Genomic DNA, 21,675 nt, shown 5'->3' with positions numbered 1-21,675 from the left:
TCAGCCCACACAAAAACGGCTTCTATGATAACCCAGACTGAATCCTGTCCTTTACCGGAAGTGTCAGCTGTTGCCCCTGTTGCTGGATCAGTTATGCAATTGGACCACTGCATCTTAGCCTGCGTTACTTCTATAGTCCCCACCACCTTGACCCATTCTGATTTGGCTTCAGTTAAGGATAACTATAATAACCATGGGTCCACCTACGCAACACCTCAAAACACTCTCGACAATGGATATGCAACGTCAACTAGGTCTTACGCAGGATATATTACCTCAAGTCGTGGCTCATAATGTTCAGCTTAATTGCCCTGTCAATCATTCTTCTTTACCTTCCTCGAGCGAGGAAGCGACAGTCTGGCCACCTGGTCAGCACGTGTTGAATCTGTGCATGCCGATTTGCCCTCAAAACTTGCTATATCCTCAGACTCATGTTATAATAATAAAGGTCACCCCTACATCGGCTAATCCTTTCCTAAATTTAACGTGGCTTCTTGGACTTTTACATCTCATCCCTGATTTATGCATCATCACATCAGAGGACATTGAAAAACTTGAACTACCAACTCCCATAGTGGTAGAGCGTATTTGAAAATACACCATGTAATTTCTTGAGTTTAGGTTTTGAATTAATCGTTTTTTAACCAATTAGGCGGCCTGTTAGATCTTTGGTTTCACACTATACGCCTGATTGTAATTTATATGCCAGGGTAAAACTTAGATTCTTGAATGGTCATCACTTAACACCCAGGGATCTCTTTCTGAGAAACCTAGAATTCCTGGTAGATGGGTTCACATGCAAGCAGATGGTCTATGAATGTCTGATTGGTCGTCTGTTTCTACAGAAAAAAAAAAAAATAATAATAAGGTTTGCTTAATATCATGGAATACCAGGGGTCATTGAAAATTGGTAACGGAGAAAAATCTGGGGGGAATATTGAGGCAACATAACATCATTTGCTTGCAGGAGACCTGGCTTACTAAGAAAGTTCACAGAGATGGGTATGTGTCGGTCTCACAGTGGCCGTCTCTCTGGGTTTGGGCCGTCCTATAGGCAGTCTTTTAACTCTTTTAAAAATCGAGTCTGGCATGAGAGTAATTTCTTCTGATGCTCATACTATGGGCCTACTGTGTGTACATGTACAATTGACTTTGAGTGAGAAGGTGGAGAATTTGTTTCTGTTGAATGTCTATTGGCACCGGCGGATTTGTCCTCTGGATGACATGTTAATTGCTATTGTTTCCGGGATAAATGCCTGGCGAGAATTATTCCTATGGGCTTTGTCATATTAGCAGGTGATGTAAATTCCCCATGCCTGCTAGTTAGCCTGGACCAAATGAACGAGAGCCATCCCCCCATCCCCCGGCGAAAGATGAAGAGTATGGTGCGGGATGGAAGTGGTTGGCCAGTTTAGATGGCTTAGGTCTGAACATGCTGAATTGCACTGACCCTGCTGCTCATTACACATGGTACAATGGAACTGTTGGCTTCACCATAGATTACATATTCATGGATGAAGGGTTACTATTGAAATGTTCCCCTTTGCTAATTGTTAAAACAAATCTTAGTGATCATTGTCCTCGAAGAATTGATATTGACTTGACTTGGGGCAACTCGATAGGATGTGGTCCGCTGAACACCGATTTTAGGGCCTCCTGTAATTGTGTTTTCTGGAACTCATTCAAAAGGCTAACACAGCTTTTGAAGAATGGTTCAATACTGCGGCTGGTGACTGGATTGCTAGTACTTTAACGGTGGAATGCTTTAATCTGATTGTTAAAAGAATTCTAGAGTATTCAGAGCTGGACGGGATAAACCATTAAGGTTTGGTTCCTATCCTTTGCATAAGTACGATCATGATGTGGCCTGCTCAAAAAAAGACATTGTGCTGAAATTAAACTAGTAAAGGACAAGTATTAGGGATAGTCCTACGTGGTGGCCCTTGTCACTAAGCAATTGCGTCTAAAATATCATAACTGGGCCAGATGTAGAATATCTTACCACTCTGATAATATGCTTGCGGTTTTAAAGAGCAAAAGCTCCTCAGCGTTCTGGTACATTATCATTGGTAGCTCTCACCCACAAGCACTTAAACTAAATGCAGTCTTGGAACCAGAAAGGGTTTTGCATTATGGAAGGGTTTTTTCCTGCGACACCTCACAGAATCATTTTGTGACCATAAGGGTCCTGTAAATTAGCAATTGGAAGTGGATGAAGGGTTTACCTTCAGTATCCTGTCCAAACTAAGTTCATTGCGAGCCCCAGAACCGAATAACTAATCCAATTTATTATTTCGTGGTGACCCGGTAATGTGGGGCATTATTTTTGAATGATTTATTTCAGAACATTATTGTTTCAAATCGTTTCTCTGATACTTGGCAGATTCCCTATATAATCTCAATTTACAAACGGGGCCCCGAAGAATATCTGCCCTACCTTGATTCTTGACGCTGACAGTAAGGTGTTTGCATCCCTACTGTTGCATCACGTCGAGGAGTGGGTGACGGAGACAGGTAGACTAAAAAAGTGGTAAGTGGGCTTTAGGAAACTTATGGGTACAACTTTAAATGGTTTTCTATTGAAATGTCTTCAGTCATATGCACATAGTGACAATTGATCTTACTGCCGCTTTTGATAGCGTGAACCGAGAATTATTGTGGAAGAAATTACAGGGCTGGGGAATGGCATCTGGATTGATGAAGCTGTTGACTGGCTTGCATGAGAATTCAGTGATGCAAATCCGATTGAATCAGAAGGAGGCATTGTCTTGGCAATGAGAGTAAATGGAAAGGCTGCATTCTCGCATCTGTGTCTTTTTAATTCATATACATCTGAAATTTGTGAGTATTTGCAAAATACAGCCTTTGCCTCTCCTAAATTGGCTCACCTTACTGTTACATGGCTCAGCTATGCTGATGATTTTTTTGTTATTTGATTGCACTGAACGAGGACTTCAATATTTGCTTAACGCTTTCCATAGCTATGCTGAACAGAATGTTCTAGTCATTCATTCCCAAAAAAACAAGATCATGCAATGCACTTTAAAAACCTGTGCCTCCTCTTATGCATGGCGAGTGGGCGGAGCAGCACTGGAAAGGGTGGAGAGCTTTGTTCATCTGGGTTTCCCGATCCATGCGAAACCATGTGTGAGGAAAATTAAGGACTGGGTCAAAAACTCTTGCTCACCATGTTTGATGAAATGAAAAGGATTGATTCCTAATATCGGAAGCTCTCTGTGAAGTCCTTAATGACATTTTATAAAGTTTGGAAGGTCTTATTTGGAAAAACGTTTTGTGCATTCAAAAATCATTTCCTATCTCCGCAATTAGATATGAGCTGGGCCTGAAATCCTTGGAAGGCAAGGCACAGTGGTGACTTTTATCTTTTCGTTGACAGATTATTGAACCCCCCCCATCCCCTCCAATAGACTAATTATTTGGCGTTTTGAGTCAAATTAGGACTTCACGGACTATTCCATATCTGGAGGATTTGGAGAATTTGTGTACAGAAGTCCTGCATAAAATGTCTAAGTGTGACCTGATTCAAAACCCAGGTCGTGTAAAAGAAAATGTTGGATAGATATGATTGGACACGCACTACTGATGAATTCCACTCCTACCAATAATTTTTACATTTGACTGAGGATCATAAAAAACCAGGAGAAGTTGCTCCCTACATTTTTTGCGACACCCAAAAACGTCATTATAGGGGATCTGTTTTGAAGTTTAAATTGAACTTGATTAAAAAGCCACTCCATCATTATCAAAACATTTCTAGCGACAATTTGTTTTGTTGTTTTTGTGGCCCAAACGGCCTCTTGGAAACTCTCAGACACTTGAACTTCTGCCCATCATTGGAAAGTGAAAGGTATTACTTTTTTCAGAGGTTTCGGGTGGGATGCCATTCTTACGATGATTGGGGGTTCCATTTCCAGAAGACCTACCTAGCTGGATGCTCAACTTCCATAGTTAAATCGGTTTATTTTTTTATTTTTTATAGTTTGGCCCTTGATGCTCCATTACTGTGATGGTTTTATTAAACAAAAAAAGAGGAAATCCTTGTGAGGGATTTTTAATAGTATTTTAACGGTGCCGTTTCCCATTTACTACTCTCCTTGCACTGATTGCTTGTGTATACTGGTAGAATTGTTTTTACAGTGATGAATTTTGTTAGGAATGTATTTTATGAATGTATATGGAAATAGTTATTTGTGTAATTGATGTACTTTATACATGTTGGTTGTTTAAGTGTTGTTTTTCAAACGTTATTTTCATAGCTATGGGACCAAATAAATAAATACAAATAAGAATCTGCAGTTCATAGCTACACCTCCTGTGTAAGTGTTGAATTCTATATTGGGGATTGAGGGTGCACTGTATCTCCCTCAAGGTCCTTTTGATAATGTTAATCGCAGTGGGGTGCCCCTACCACCACAGTATCTTATAAACGGTGTTCATGGTCTTAACCACTCTACCACGATCATGTAACATGTTTTTTGGATAGTTTAGAGCATATAGTAGTCATTGAGAAATGTGCAAGCATCTTGTTGCGATCCTGATAGCGATGACCGAAAACAATCTTTGTAATGATCACGTTTCAAACACTTATGCCTTGAACAATAACTTACTCCAACAGTCACTTTTTATTCACCCCTCTTTCCACTTTTAGCAGATACTCCAAAAATTGACAATCCTTACACACTGCATGACCTGGTACAGAGGCTTGTGTTTTATGTTTTGTGCAACACAGACATAAGAAGCTCATAGCCAATTGTGGTGAAATATCTGGTCCTGTTTGCATGTCTTTCAATATTTTGCTAGAGAAAAATACAACTAACCTTGTAATTCCAAATGTCACACAAAAGGAAAGGTGGAAAAAAGGAAGGCTGGCGTACAGTCCTTTTATTTGTTATATGCACACCTTTTCTCTTCCGGTACACCAGCAGGGTTTTCTGAGTTTTTTTTGTTGTTTTTTTACAAATTTACAGAAGGGGAAATCACAAGACACTTTATACAATAACCTAAGCAGCTGATACATTTTTTTTTTACAAATTCCATACAGTGCACTGTGTTAAAACCTATATATAAGCACCTTACCTCTGAGACAACCTGTCCAGGACTGTTGCAAAGTCTTTGCTGGTGTTCTCCCGATGTTCTTCTTGGTCTCAGTCTTCACACTTGATGGTCCTGGCAGTCAGCGGGCAAAAGCAGCAGCAATGTGGGGGTGCGGGGAGTTCCCCCACAGCCTTTACATGGGCTGGCCTGCGTATGCAAGATGCAGCCCAGCAATCAGATTCAGCTTGAGGGGACCCCAGAAATTTCTTACACCTGGGCCACGTCTGCCCGGTGTGGCCCAGGGAGTCTTGGTGGGCCACCTGTCAAGAGGGGAAGCCCGTTTAGCTGTATCCCATCCAGGAGGGCTGGAAACTTTGGGTGCCTGTCAGGAGAGCACCTACAGGTCCTGGCAGTGCAGTGCCCCTCTAAACCCTTAGAGGGTTGAAACCATTGTCTGGCACTCCGCTTGGTAAAGTTTTTTCTTATCTTTTTACTGTAACTGTTTTTTACTTTTTTATTCTGGGATTTGTTTAATCTCTGAACTTTACTTTTGCAACATCTTGATTTGTTTTAAAGACATACGCTGCATTATAACTATACTGGCTGAAGATACTTTATATACATTATGCTCTGGAATGTCCTAGCTGCTGATTGGTCTGTTAGCCTAATCCGCACCCTCACCCCATTTATCAGATTCCTCATATTTACCATAACGGGCCTGTCTGCCACATCAGTTGCTGATTGGGTGGCTGGTGCACACCTTGGCACACCAACCTACCACAGCCTTGCTGGGAGAGGAGGACGACACAACCTTGATATTGTTTGGCCAGCATAACCTTGATGAAAGGGATGTTGCACAACCTTGATAACGAGTGTGACACAAGCTTCGCCACCTCCTTTAAAAAGAGAAAAAAAAGACAAAATGACCTTGAAGAAGTGGCGGACCAAATGATGTATGACCTTGGTCAAGGGCACACCAAAGGGTGCATGGCCACCTGTCACGTTATGCAAACCATTCCCCTTTTGAGTTTGATGGGGAGGAATCCCTACATACTATTAAGGTCCAATATTGTAGGTCTAGTTACCTGTCACCTTATTTCTTCAGTGGTGGTATCTTTTATAGATTCATTTGCGACTCACTCATGAGGATTCCTTGAAGTACTATGCTTCATTCACTTCCATTGTTACTGTATGAGTCTTTACATTGCTCCCTGGGTTGTACCTTCTGTCTATCTTAGTCATCCCTGAGGCAAAACAGACCCAAAATACCCACAGTACACAATGAGGTAGTAAATCAGTCTTTTTTTGAATGCTTTGTATTTCTGCATTGACCAAAGATTCCTAGCCTGACAACTGGTAATTATTCAGGCATGGGAGTCTGTGAAAGACACCAACTCAGGAGAACTACAGTTGTGTAAGTAAGTTATGTAACTGAGCCTTTATTTTCAGATACAGCCTATCTGAGAGGCAAACACGTTCTCAATCGTTCCGAGTAACCACTGAGAGTAGCACCTAGAACTTAGATTGTGTTAACGCAAAAATAACAGCATAGTGGCTGATGGAAGACCATTTCTGACTGCTGTCATAATATTGGATACTTGGGCAACTTCCCAACCAATACTCCCCAAGATGCAGGTAAGATAGCTTAGCGGGTTGAGCGGTCGCTGCTATTATCTGTGTGAGATCTACAGGTTGCGGGTTTGAATCAAGGCAAGGCCAATTCAGCCTTTCCTACTTCCGAGGTCGATAAAGAGTACCAATTCGGCTGGGTGATATTGTATGTACATATGTTCTATGTAAAGCGCTTAGACAGAAGCATTATACAACACATCATTGGTTCCTGTGTCTTGCGTTATTATGGATTGATTAATATTGTAGTTTGTGGCATTCCGACGGTGTATAAACTCCAAGGGGTCTAAGTGTTTGTTAACACTTTTGTGCTTTGGTTTAGGGATGAAATGCAAGATTTTTTGGACTGCATCGATGTGAGCCTTGAAGAGCTGCAAGTTTTGCTGTCTAAGACGAAGTACAGCCTTGATGCGGACCTTGTTGGCAACGTGAGTCTTCTTAAATACTGTTACCTTTGTGTACAGAGAAACCAGGGCCGTATGGAGACAGAAATAGAACAATCCCATAGGACAATTTTTCAAACGCTTCACATTGAACCCACTGACACTCATGCCCAAATGTGACTAGAATTGTTAAAAAGTTATGAAAGCTGTTACCTAGCTGCTGAATTAATCGGAACTCGGGAGATGTAGAAAAAAATCCTCAGTGGAAAATATTGCTCTATAGCACCAAAAACAAAACAAAGCTCAGAATTAATGTAATTTAAACAGAAGGAAGTATTCAGTGCAGAGCACAAATCTGAAATTCCATGTATGTCTTTTATGAATTTCAAAGGTCTGCTCGTGTAAAGCAGCGAAAGCATTTCGGAAAGTTACTGCAATTACTCCAATGCTCCGAACAGTCAGTACATTATTACATGCAGTAACAAACCTAGAATTCATTTTAAATCTTGCTTTTTTCTTTTTGGAAAACTAGATATATGGTGCCTTTCTTTGCTACGCTCCTTTTCAGTTGGTATATCCATCAATAAAGTTGGCAAAAAGATCATTCTGATTTCCAGTAAAATGTTGAGGTCCTTTTTCATTATCTTGGATAGTCCCCTTCTTCTAATAGTTTTTATGTGGATAGTTTAGCATGTTCCCTTTGACTGGATCAACGTAATAATTTGTAAGATTTTCCTTTTGGCTTCGATTTGAAATTATAACTTTAATCCTGCTTTGTATGAATGCACTTTGTTTTGTAATAGGCTACTCCAATGTAACTATGTCTGTTAAGGTGTGATGGGTAGAGGCGATGGTAGTATGGGTTGAACATGGATTTCGAAATTTAAATTGTGCAAGATGACTACTACATTGGTTTCTTATTTCAAGGATTGAGACTTCGTTTTCAGTTTTTTTGTAGATAAGCATGACCACTGGATAGTATTGATATGTTGATGGAGGTTTTTAACATAGCCAATATTTAATATGAACATTGAAAAGAGAAATGTTCTTTTCACAAAAAAACAAGCGCAAGGTCAATAATCCTGTAAAGTTTAGGATATAGTGTCCTGTATGCAATGTGTATGTGGAATGTTACAAATCTAGCATCCAGCCCTGATGCTGTTAGTGGAGCACAGCCCCTTTGTTTCCACATCTGTACACTGGAGGCCCATGTGTTCCCCATTTATCCGCCTCTGCTTGGCAATATCTGAGTCTTTTATGGCCAGTCTGTCATTCTCCTTTCACGGAGGAGCCAAGAAATCTTATGTAGGTCTCTGGAGAGAATTTCATTTTGATTTTAGGCTTTAATTGGGTGACCCAGGTGCATTTTCTGAGCAGTTTTTATTTACCAAGTACGTAGACATTGCTACTAACCTTGCTTCTGATTTAGGGGGATGCCACTGGTTTAGATACAGAACTTAACAACAGGAAGGAGGTAGACAAGGAGGTGTTGAGATGGATTTTCAGAACCATACCTCTGCGAGGGTTCTGAAAGGCCACCAAGCCGGTGAACAGGATATTTGACACTTAGATCTAGCTAAACTCTAGTATGGTAACATAGACTTAACTGAAAGGCAGACTTCAGGAGATATGGGGGTGGTGTAATAGTATAGTTTCAGAGTAAAGCAGTTTGAGAGTTTGAAGATAAGAAAAAAGGATGTATGGGTACTCTCCCAATCCCACCACATTAGGGGTTAACCTTGAGGAGGACCCTTGCCTAGTACTCCATTGATCATGAGCAGGCAAAGGAGAGCGAGGGAGTATATTTTAAGCCCATATAGGCCTATTGGCAGGAGGGGGCGCATAAGCGGGTATGCAGGCATGTGCCCTGAACTCAGATTTCCTTATGGCTAACCCTAGGTGACGAAGAATCCCTGGGTACAATTACACATGACCATTGCACGGAGTCCAGGTGCTGCAGATACAATTATTGAAGTCCGGGTCTTAAGAACAAATGTGCACGTGAGTGCACACTAAAAAATAGAACTCTGTTGCCACCAACCCGTCCTAGGCACATCCAAAAGATAACAAGCATTTTACCACAGAACAAGAAAAAGGATACATTGTACCCCTGCAACACTTCACTGTAAGGTGATGCGTGCTGAAGCAAACCAATAAATGAATCTCGCCCAGGAAACCACCTTGTTGGCGGATCAGTGCTCCCAAAATAAGTGAGTGAAGTTTAAGTAAAATGGCTTTACCTCCATAAGTCAGGACAGTGTTCATGCCATAACACATAACTGGGGGTTCCATTGATGTCAATGGCAAGAAAATTGCAAAAAGGCTAATCTTTCCTAGCAGCAGGCATGACTGGCCGGTTTGGACACAGTAGATCATGTTGCCAGGTCCATGTAGTCGTGGTCTGTATGCATTCTTGGATATGGATCCCCAATTTCCAGGCAAACCTACTTAATATGCACTTGTACTGATATAATGTGTTTAGGACAATGTAGATGCCTCGGAAAAGGTGAACCCTAAGTTCCTGTGATAACCAGCACATCAGACCGCCATTCTAAAGGACAATCCTTCCAAGGAATGCTCCAAAGCCAACAACTATATTGTCATCAATCCAAAGGCAGAGGAACGTTTTGAGGCAATGGCTACGCAATCTATGTCCCCTCTACAGCTCCGGCTGTGCAGCCCATTAAATGTAGAGACCTTCCAATGTGACTTCAGTCCAGAAATTGCCTCCTCTGCCGCTCTCCTGTGAACTTGACAACTTTTAATAGTTTTTCCTTGGAACCGAGCGTTGCCTATTGACTCTGGCCTTCTTTGGAAACAATGCAACAAACCTTAAAAATATGTAAAACTACTCCAAAGTGTCTCAGCGTTTACTTTACTATAAAGAAGTGATGAGATTGTTTAGATTGCCTTGTGTTCCTTCAGCGTCACTTTATTGTTTTAAATGCACTGTTTCTTTAAACACTTTATTTAACAATTAGCAATCGTATACAAGAGGTACCTTAGGTTTACATTGCAGACATAGTGTTCTTTGTTGTACATATTGTTAATATACTGTTTATACATTTATATCTCATTATTACTATACATAACAGCAGCGTTCCATAGTCACGTTATTCCAGTCTTGTCTCTACGTTCCGGAAACTTTTTCCACATGAGTTCGGTAATGGGGCACATATGTCTTTAGGCCGTGAGGGGGCCACCATAGTTTGCACATAGCCCTCCTCTCTATCATTCACGCATGCCCTTTCGGAAAACCATTGGTTCAATGTTGGGGCCTCCCTGCCTTCCATTTTAATAGTATACACTTTTTAGCGACTATGCAGCCCAGATTGAAGTGTCTACGAATCTTGATTTCTGCCTTGCCAATGTCTCCCAGGAGATATTTCAATGGTAGCAGCGTCGGGGGGGTATACCAACCATTTCATGTAGTGTACGTGCAACGTGTTGCCAATATTCCGCAATCGGGGGTCAGTTCCAGAGCATGTGCTAAGTATCTGCATTGTCGGAGTTACATTTCGGTCAACACGATATCTCTTGATGGTTGAATCTGGTAATGTGTTTGGGGGTGTAATGGAGTCTATTTAACACTTTGTATTGTATCAGACGCAAGTGTGTGTTGAGTGAAACCTCCTTGGTTAGACTGCACATTTTCTGCCATTTGTGTTTGTCTATAGTAGATCCTGTGTCTCCCTCCCATTTTTCTCTCCATGTGTTAGATAGGGGTATACCCTGTTGTATCTTAGAGTATAGTCTTGCCAACAGTTTCCTCTTATTATGTCTTGTATTATCATTTCCATGTATTCGTTGGAGTCAGGCTCCACCGGATAAGATGGCCATTTTCGTTTAACTGCTGCTCGCATGTGGTAGTATTGCAGTATTTATAACAGATTGTTTCCTAATTTGTCTTTGAATTCGTCCAACATGACGAATCTGCCCTCGGGGAAGAGGTCTCCATTTTCATTGTCCTGTCTGGGTCCCAAGCCATTGGATATCTGCGTCCATAGTGGGAGGAAGGTCTGGGGTATACCACAGTGGAATGTTTTTGTTATAGGGGTTAGTGATACGCAGTCTTATCATTATACGTTTCCACGCGTCTAGTGTGGTGCTTAGCGGGTCGAACAGACGGGGATCCACCTAATTATCGCAAATCAGGATAGTTGTTATGTCATTTGGTGCTGCAGATTGTTTCTCTTGGTCGATGTGGTGTCTGGGCCATACCACAGTCCTGTGTATTGGGCTTGGGCTGTTAGGTAATATAATTCAAAATTGAGAGCCGGTAGGCCCCCTCTATTGTATGGTTCAGTGAGAGATTTCCATTTCGCTCGGGCAGTCTACCCGCCCCACACGAATCCCACTGCCAGTTTCCGTAGAGTGCTAAAGAACTGTCGGCCCGCCATATCGGTATAGTGTTAAATTAATATAGCAGCTTGGGGCTACTATCATTTTCAGGACAGCGATCCGGCCCAGTAATGACAGCGGGAACTTGCCCCATATATTAAGTTTGTTTTCAAGTGTACTTAGCTATTCAGCATAATTCTTTTTGTATAGGAGACTACAGGAGCGTGCCACCCTCACCTCCAGGTATTTCACTGTTTCATCTGCCCATTTCATCCCATGCAGGTGCTTCGTTTTGGTGGTATTATCGTAGAGCGGAAACAATTCTGACTTCAATGTATTCATCTTATATCCTGAGTGTACGGTGAATCTGTTAACTTTGGAAAGAATGGGTTCTATGTTTGTTTCAGGGTGCTTGAGGTACATTAAAGAATCATCTGCATACAGCGATATTATTTGCGGGGTGGCATATAAGGTAACATATAAGATAACAGTCCATTGGCCAGTGTTTTTGCAAATAATTTTGCACCTGAGTTTATTAAAGAGAGTGGGCGATACGAGGACATTTCATTTGGGGGTCTTCCCGATTTTGCCAGAACTGTTATAGTCGCTTGGGTGAGGGAAGGTGGGAATGTGCCAGTATTGCAGGATTCTTCCATACCCTTAGCACCTTGGGGGCAATAATATCTTATATACTTTGTATAATTCTATACTAATGCCGTCCGGCCCGGGGGCTTTACTGGATGACAGGGAAGCTATGGCTTCCGCAATTTCCTCCTCAGTTACTGGGCTGCTTTGTTTCTATCTGCTTTCTTGGTTTAGCGTAGGTAATTTGGTGTTGGATAAATATTCCCTCACTTTCTCCCCTGTTGGCACATCACTGTTAGAATATAGTGTTTCGTAGTATTCCCTGAACAGGTAGTTTATTTCATCAGGATAGACGGTGGTCTGTCTGTTGGGTTTCTTGATTCCGTTAATGTGCTGCACTTCTCGTTCCCCTCCAATTATCCAAGCGAGCAGCCGGCCAGGCCAGTCCCCCTCTCCATATCGTTTGACTTATACTTACTTGGTCATGAACCGAGTTTCTCAGTCCGCCAGTTCGAGGAACTGCTGTCTGTACCCTTCAGCTGTGTTCATATTCGTTTTCTAGGAGCCTAAGGTGCTTCTCTGTCTCAACTAGTTCCCTTCTGGTGGTGCTCAGTATACCAGATGTTGATAAGATCATTGCCCCCCGAAATCACACCTTGAACGCCTTTCAGACTGTGGAAAATGTATCTATGGAGCCCTAATTTTCTACGAAAAAAGATTCTGTGTTGATTTTGAGTGGTCTCCACTAAGGAATCGTCTGATACGGCAGCTGGAGCCATTCTCCATATCCGTGCAGGTCTGTGTGAGTGTGTCTGGTGTATTTCAAGTATCACTGCTGAATGGTCTGGCCATGTGCGTGGGAGTATCATGTTTTCTCTCTCTCACGTTGCCCACCCATTCCTCAGACATGAGCCAGAGATATCATGCACTGTAGAGTACTAAGTTTATTCAACCAATGTCAGGTGTATTATCCTCCAGATGTCAACCAGTCCATATTGGGCCATTGCCTGTTTAATAACGAGGGAGGCTCTGGTTTCATTTCTATGTTTAGAGCTTGATCTATCTATGTGCATATCCAGCGTTGTGTTAAAGGCCCCGCTCCACAATATTGGGGTATCAGGATTCTGGCCTATTAAGGTTTGTCACTTTAACATAAACTGAGGGGTCGTCGTGTTAGGGCCGGATGTGTTGTTGATCGTGCCTGATACCCCCACATATCTGCCCTCCGGGTCAATGTCTATCGCCCCGGCCCTGAAGGTAGTGTTCTTGTGTATCAATGTTATCACATCCCTCGACTGTGACAAGTAGTTTGTGAAGAATCTGTTCTTCCCCCATCCCTGCGCCATGTGTTTGTGTGTATCCTCCAGTGCGTGGGTTTCCTGGAGCATAATAATATTAGGTATGCCCAGATTTCTCCATTTGATTGGGTTATTTAGGTCATTCACGTACCATGAGATCAATTTAATGTGCCCCGTCATGTCCTACTGTGACCCCCATCATGTTAGAGTTGTCATTGCTCCATTGTCCCACCAGCCTGAAATGGTACCAGGTTTGCATGCTAATCGCCATTGATTTTCCAACTTTCCCTTCACAAACTACTGGGCCAGAACCAGTCCAGTTTGCTTGAACATTAAACAGAATCACAACTTCCCTTTCCCATCCCCCCACCCTCCACCCACATCAGCATCATCCCCAATTCGATAATGTGACACCTGTGAACTTTTTGATAACCCCCGGGGGGGGGGTCCATGTTGACAGCCTTTACCGTCTTCCTGGCTCAACGTACTGTATTTCTTCAGTTACTGTTCGTCGCCGCTTCTTACGGGTTGCTAAATATGGCTGATTTCGTTATTGCTTCTTATGGTTTATTCAGTCATTATCGTCTCTCCGGTTTTCTTCTTTGTTTTTGCGCTTCGTTGGGTTCCTGGGGTGGTCGTCCCGGGGGCATTTATATAGATGCCTCCACGTATGTCAGAGCCTGTGCAGGATTGTCGAAAAAGTGGGCCCTACCCCTATGTTGTATCCTCTGTTTTGCAGGAAACATGAGGGAGTATGGCACGTTCCACGCCCCCGGTTGGCGTTTTACTGCATCATAGGATCTTCTTTATATTTGTACACCAGCCGCGAAATCTGGGTATATATGTATTGTGTTAGATGCCAATTGTAGGGGGCCCTTTTCTCTTGCTAGCCTGAGGATAGTGTCTCTGTCCCTGTAGTTTTAAAAGGCGAACGATTATTGTTCTTGGTGAAGCTCCTGGGCGTGGGGGGGAGCAAGTGTACGATATGCCCCCTCAACCAGAAACTGCACAGACAGCTTGAAGGAGTCAAACATGTCTTTCAGGAGTTTTGCTAGGAATAGTTCCATGGAGCCCTTGCATGCTGCTTCCGGAATTCCCACCACTTGGATGTTGTAACGCCTCGACTCTAAGTCCTCACATGTATTCGTAATTTTCTTCAATTCCATTTTAATGATGTTCAAAGCAGGGTCGTGGCATTTTATCGTGTCTTCATTCGTGCTTATTCTTGCCTCTGCTTCTGTAATGTGCCCGCTCTCTTTTTCTATCTTCGCCTTTAGGGATACAATTGTACCCACAATGTCATCTAGTTTGACATTAATCTCTAGAAAACCATTTTTCATGGTTTGTGACAGATGATCGTCTCTAGAGTTGTCTTCTGCACTTTCCATCGCTGAGGTACTCGAAGACGGAGGAGTAGTGGTTGTTGGCGGTCTTTGACCCGTGAAAGAGTCCATAGGCCCCGTTTTTTTGTTGCCCCGTTTTGTCATAGTGTTAGCAGTGACGGATTCAACCACTTTGGTCAGTCCACTAGTGTCGCTTCGTGGTGTTAGCTTGGCCGCTTCCGGCAACTCCGGAGTTCCGTTTGTAGGTGACAGGGCCTTCTTCCTGCTTGTTGTGTTTTTGTAGGTTGAGCAATGGGATGTTGCCGCTCTTGAGGCGTTTTATGTATAGTTACGGAGAGGGCACTATTGTCAGTGTCTTTGTCTCCCCTTCTGCGCCTTTACCGTGCTCGGAGTGTATTTTATACAACGTTATTGTGTAGTTGGTGGTGGCTGGAGCTCAGCGTGGCTCGGGTCAGTTCACATGTGGTGTGGGTTGCCTGCCGGGAAGATGTCGTTCACAAGGTGTTTCACGGCCCAGCACCGGTGTACAAGTATTATCCTATTGTCATGATGCCTACCTCCAAGGAGCCAGGCCCAGCCCAGCAACCCCAGAGGCAGACATCATTTTCCCCAAGGACGTCTCAGCGGGCCCAAGTTGGGGCCTTTTGGACGCAGTCCTGGCGCCTTTGGCGCCAGGCTCATTCTGGACCCCAGTCCTGGCGCCTTAGGCGCCAGGCTCATAAAGCAAGACATGTGTGTAAGTGTTTTAATGTGCACTTACCTGAAGCAGACCGTGCTGCTACATCCAGGCCCTCTTGAGGACTGAATGGGACTACTTTATCTTTTGGACTACTTTATCACTCGGGTGTGGCCTGAGGAAGAATACATACCTGAGTGGAAGGATACATACCTGGAACTACTTTACAGGGTATTTAAACCACACCCGAAGAGCAGCACATGCTTCGCGTTGTTCTGCATCTAGCAGCTGGACGCTCACCGTGTTTGCTCCTGCATTCGGACTTCTGCCACACCTGCCAGCATCCTGATCACCTACAAAGGAAGAGAAAGAGAGAATAGGAGAAGGAAAAGACTTTACCTGCAAGATCTGCATTCCGGAGTCAGCTCGCCGACGATCCTGCAAAGGAAGACACTTAATTTAAAAGCACATCGCATCGACCGCCGCAGCGCCGCATTCCACTCACCTTCACAGGGCGCCTCCATGTTCAGCAGCGATCACCCGGATTCGCAGCCACGCTTCCACGCCTAGGGAGAAAAAGACAAGAGCAAAGGTGAGAGAGAGAAGGGAATGAGGAAACCTAAACCTCCATGTTAAGACTTACCTGTTGGGTCATTCCCTCTTCATTTCGGGTCCGCGCCGCATCCAGGTGTTTCCGGACCCCGGCCCCTATGGGGAAAAAGACATTAGCGTCAATGAGCAAATGAAAAGACATTACCCAAAAACGCTCATCAAGACTTACCTGATTTCTACAGGGATTGCATCTCGGGTCGGTGCCTTTTCCCCGGCATTCCGTACCCCGGCCCCTACGGGGAAAAAGACATTGACATTAGCATATTGATGCAAGGACAAAAGGGGAACCTTTCAAGGAACTTACCTGGAAGCCAAGCAAGTTTGGTTCTCATAAAACCAAGAATCCAGTGAAGTAACTGGATACCAACGCGCTCCTGCATCAGAAGCAGGAAGGAGAGCTCGCCCTTCAAGACCCTAAGGTGAGACGCCACGGGAAGCACTGAAGGGTTTTGAGGAGGGTGAGAGGGGAAAGGGGGAGGCTGGTAGCATTCCCCACAGACAGTTAATCCCTCATTCTCGCCTACAGAAGGATACTTTTGCAAGCCGGACAAGCAGGAGTTGGGAGTCCGGTCCAGTCCATCTTCTGAGCCCCGCGCAACACCTCAGAAGAGGTCACAGCAGCACGATCCTGGCCAGCGCCTCCGTGGGAGTCAGGTGAGCGTAACAGAACGCGAAGCCTACCCACAATTTCCCACCCGGGCGCTATGGAGACTTCTGAGACAGACCAGCTGGCCCAGCTGTTGGGGGAATTAAGGGCAGAGGTACACTCAGCTCGCCAAGAGACTAATGCCCTCAAAAGAGAACTCATTCTCTCCAAGGAACAAACTGATGACCTGGCCAAACGATTGCTACAGAGTCAGGCTGGACAAATTCCTTTACCTAGTCCCGGGGAAATTTCCACTTCGTTCGGTTCGAGTAACCCTGTTCGGATCAATCTGCCGGGATCCATGCCTTTAGCACCGCCTGAACGTTTTGCGGGGGACCCAAAGAAATATGCCATTTTTATGAACCAATGTCGCTTACATTTTATATGCAGACCAGGAGCCTTCCCTGATGATGGGACCAAAGTGGCCTTCGTGTTATCGTACCTAAGTGGCTGTGCTGCCGACTGGTCTGTTCCCTTGGTGAACCAGAACGATCCAATTCTCCAGGATTTTCAGGGCTTTCAGGCCATCATGGAAAGGTTGTTCGCTCGACACTCACAGGGACAGGCCCTTGACAACGAACTGCTATCTCTACGACAAGGTAGTCAAGATCTTTTGTCTTATATAGCCTCCTTTAACAGACTGGTGGTGGAAACCGGATGGCCTGAAAATAAAAGGATCACTTTATTTCACCGGGGTCTGCGCGGAGAGCTAAAAGACATTCTGGCCCAAGTAGTGAATCCACCCCAAGGCTGCGCAGAATATATTGACTTTGTGGTACAACTGGATCACAGACTTCAGAATAGGAAAGCAGATCGGTCCAAGTTTGAAACCCGAGTACCGATCAGAACCCTCGTAAACCCCAGGAATAACGAAGCTTCGGAACCTATGCAAATAGGGGGAGTTAAGGGGTCGTTAACTCAGAAGGAACGTGAGAGAAGGCGACAAAAGCAACTATGCCTCTATTGCGGGGCTTCCGGTCACTTTCTTCGTGATTGTCCAGTAAAACCACCTAGGAAGGTGGTTGGTGCCTCTGACAACAACTTAATGGAACCTGTTTCGGGAAACGACCTGGCTCGACAAGCGTAGAGGTCCGCTTGCCGAGCTTGAAAACGAACTCTTTGACCTCGCATTTTGTCTTGCCAATGGTGCTCGTGGATCCAAAAAAGCCCCAACGGTTGCATGCCATCAAAGCATACGTCGACAGCGGAGCTATCGGAAACTACGTGGACCGCGAATTGGCCTCCAGGATGAACCTTCCTCTCCATCCAAAAATAAACCAGGATGTCATTACTACGGTTGATGGTACCGAAATAGCCTCTGGGCCGGTAACGCATTCCACCACAGAAGTGACACTTGTGAGTCAGGATGGACATCGGGAAGCAATAGTGTTTGATATAATCAAGGCTCCACAATTTCAAGTAATTCTCGGAATTCCTTGGTTAGAAACACACAATCCTCGAATAGACTGGCGAGCAAAGAGAATAACTTTTCCAGATTGTGGTCCCACTTGTTATCCTAGAAATCCAGCTATTGGTTTAGCCACAGTAACCCCCGCCACTGTTGAACTACCGGCAGAATACCTTGAATACCAGGACGTTTTTCAGAAAGAACAGGCTAACACGCTACCCCCTCATTGTTCTTACGATTGCCAGATCGATCTAGTTCCCAATGCTCAACCGCCGTGTAGTAGGATTTACGCTCTCACTGAACCTGAAAACCAGCATTTGCGTCAGTATTTGGATCAGTACCTTGCCAATGGCTTTATTCGCCCATCAAAGTCCCCGGTCTCTTCCGCTTTGTTCTTCGTGCCTAAAAAAGGAGACCTTAGAACTTGTATCGACTACTGCGCTTTAAATCAGATAACGATAAAGAATCGTTATCCCCTGCCTCTGATCTCTGAACTTCTTGATCAAGTAAAAGATGCTCGTATATACACCAAGTTAGATCTCCGGGGAGCTTATCACCTAGTGCGAATAAAAGAAGGTGACGAGTGGAAGACAGCTTTCCGCACCAAATATGGGCTCTTCGAATATCAGGTCATGCCCTTCGGTTTGTGCAACGCGCCTGCAGCTTTTCAATTCTTCATGAATGATGTTCTGCGAGAACGTATACATCGACGACATCCTGGTGTACTCATCTTCTGAGTCAGATCATCGAAAACATGTTCGAGCAGTTCTAGAGAAATTGCACCAGCACAAACTATTTGGCAAGCTGGAAAAGTGTGTCTTTCATACCACTGAGGTTGAATTCCTCGGATTTGTTCTGACTCCTAAAGGAATTCGAATGGATTCATGAAAGGTGGACGCCATCCTCAAATGGCCATCTCCCGGTTCAGTGAAAGGGGTTCAGAGTATGCTTGGCTTTGCCAACTTCTATCGAAGATTCATCCCAGAGTTTTCACGAATAGTCCAACCCATTACTGCTCTTTTACGTAAGAATAAACATTTTGAATGGACTCCAGAGGCCGAACAAGCCTTTCAAGACCTAAAGACCAAATTCACTTCTGCACCTGTGTTGAAGCACCCGCGTCCTGATCTCCCGTATATTGTTAAAACTGACGCATCCAGTTTAGCCATGGGAGCTGTCCTGTCGCAAAGGGATCCGAAAACTAACCAGCTACACCCTGTAGCCTTTTGGTCCAGGAAATTCTCAGCTCCTGAAATTAATTACGCAATTACCGACAAAGAGTTACTGGCCATTAAATCTGCTTTTAAGGCTTGGCGTCATTACCTCCTCGGTGCAAGACACACCATCACTGTAATTACGGATCACAGAAATTTGCAGTATTTAAAGACGGCCAAAGCCCAATCTTCACGACAACTCCGATGGGCTTTACTCTTTGCAGAATTTGATTTTGTAATTACCTATCGCCCTGGCTGCAAGAATGGCAAAGCGGACGCCTTATCCCGAATTGGCATGGAAGAACCCAATTCGTGTTTAGAACCTGTGCCGATAATACCTGAACAAAGAATCTTAGGTTTGACTTCATTGCAAACCATCGAGGACGTTGAAACTCGAGTCAAACTACTTTTTGACCCTTCAGCCTTACTGGAATGGACTCAAAAGGGTCCCCACTTCACCGTTAAGGATAATTTACCGTACTTCCAAGAGCGGTTATTTCTGCCAAGTAAGGAATTGCAAGAACTAGTTATTGCTCATTATCATGAATCGTTAATGGAAGGACACCCTGGTATCGCTAAAACGGAAGAAAATATCAAACGCCAATTCTGGTGGCCTTCTTGGAGAAAAGCCATAAAGTCTTTTGTGATGTCTTGCGGAGTTTGCGCCCAAAATAAAGGTCAAAGGAACAGGCCAGCCGGCCTACTTCAACCCTTGGAGATTCCACCGGCACCTTAGCACACCTTGTCTATGGACTTCATTACGGACCTGCCTCCGTGTGGTGGTTACAACACTATCCTAGTAATCGTGGATCTGTTCTCCAAAATGGCCCACTTTATCCCTCTAAAAGGATTGCCTTCAGCTTCCATCCTAGCCAAGGAATTCATGGAGAATATAGTTCGAATACATGGTTTCCCTTCCGTACTAGTCTCAGATTGTGGAAGTCAATTCATTTCCCATTTTTGGAGGAAGTGTTTCCAACTAGCACAAATAGATGTGCGATTATCCACCAGCCACCACCCCCAGACTGACGGACAAACCGAGAGGACAAATCAGACTCTGGAGCAATATCTTCGGTGCATGTTGCACCAATCCGAGTACAATTGGAAAGACATTCTTTGGATCGCAGAATATGCATACAACAATTCTATGCATTCTGGAACCGGTCAAACTCCTTTTTATACTTTGTATGGTCACCATCCTCGAACCTCTGACCTAGATCCACCTCTCACCCTGGAAATGCCCGCAGTAAATCATCTGCATTCCACAATAACCCGAGCCTTCAAAGAAGCTACAACTCATTTACAGCAAGCCAAGAAAAAGTACAAAGAAAACGCTGATTTGCACCAAAGTAAAACACCTCCTTACCAAGTAGGAGATCAGGTTTGGCTAGCAACTAGACATTTATCTCTCAAGGGCCCACGAACTTTCAATCCCAGATTCATTGGGCCTTACCCCATCAAAGCCATAATCAACCCAGTGGCCTTTAAACTGGATTTGCCTTCCAACATGCGTATTCATCCCGTTTTTCACGCATCACTTTTGAAACCGGTACAACCAGGAACCCGACTGTCCAAGCCTCCAGATCCTATTCAAATTGATGGGGAGTTAGAATTCGAAGTGAAAGACATTTTAGACTCCAAAATGTTAAAGTCAAAACTCTTCTATCTTGTTGACTGGCAGGGTTATGGACCTCATGAGAGATCGTGGGAGCCTAGTAACCATATTCACGCACCTCGATTAATACGAAGGTTCCACCGTAGATTCCCGAACAAGCCAAAACCCCCGGAGGAAACAACCTTGGGAGGGGCCTTGTGGGGGGGTACTGTCATGATGCCTACCTCCAAGGAGCCAGGCCCAGCCCAGCAACCCCAGAGGCAGACATCATTTTCCCCAAGGACGTCTCAGCGGGCCCAAGTTGGGGCCTTTTGGACGCAGTCCTGGCGCCTTTGGCGCCAGGCTCATTCTGGACCCCAGTCCTGGCGCCTTAGGCGCCAGGCTCATAAAGCAAGACATGTGTGTAAGTGTTTTAATGTGCACTTACCTGAAGCAGACCGTGCTGCTACATCCAGGCCCTCTTGAGGACTGAATGGGACTACTTTATCTTTTGGACTACTTTATCATTCGGGTGTGGCCTGAGGAAGAATACATACCTGAGTGGAAGGATACATACCTGGAACTACTTTACAGGCTATTTAAACCACACCCGAAGAGCAGCACATGCTTTGCGTTGTTCTGCATCTAGCAGCTGGACGCTCACCGTGTTTGCTCCTGCATTCGGACTTCTGCCACACCTGCCAGCATCCTGATCACCTACAAAGGAAGAGAAAGAGAGAATAGGAGAAGGAAAAGACTTTACCTGCAAGATCTGCATTCCGGAGTCAGCTCGCCGACGATCCTGCAAAGGAAGACACTTAATTTAAAAGCACATCGCATCGACCGCCGCAGCGCCGCATTCCACTCACCTTCACAGGGCGCCTCCATGTT

The 21,675-nt window shown here is 44.3% G+C and overlaps 1 protein-coding gene across 3 annotated transcripts in view; it reads left to right on the top strand.

The window, feature by feature from the left end:
* LOC138480767 (heat shock factor protein 3-like) overlaps positions 1-21,675 on the top strand; it is a 417,702-nt gene that overhangs the window by 306,177 nt on the left and 89,850 nt on the right. For all 3 annotated transcript variants that reach the window (XM_069612513.1, XM_069612512.1, XM_069612511.1), the window contains one exon: positions 7,007-7,112. In XM_069612513.1, coding sequence (XP_069468614.1) covers positions 7,007-7,112 — 106 coding nt within the window. The remainder of the gene's footprint in view (positions 1-7,006; positions 7,113-21,675) is intronic.

The sequence above is a fragment of the Ambystoma mexicanum genome, chromosome 5p, assembly GCF_040938575.1.
Source record: "Ambystoma mexicanum isolate Mex_15411 chromosome 5p, UKY_AmexF1_1, whole genome shotgun sequence".
NCBI classification, from domain to species: Eukaryota; Metazoa; Chordata; class Amphibia; order Caudata; family Ambystomatidae; genus Ambystoma; species Ambystoma mexicanum.
This window is presented reverse-complemented; position numbering and strand designations above follow the sequence as displayed.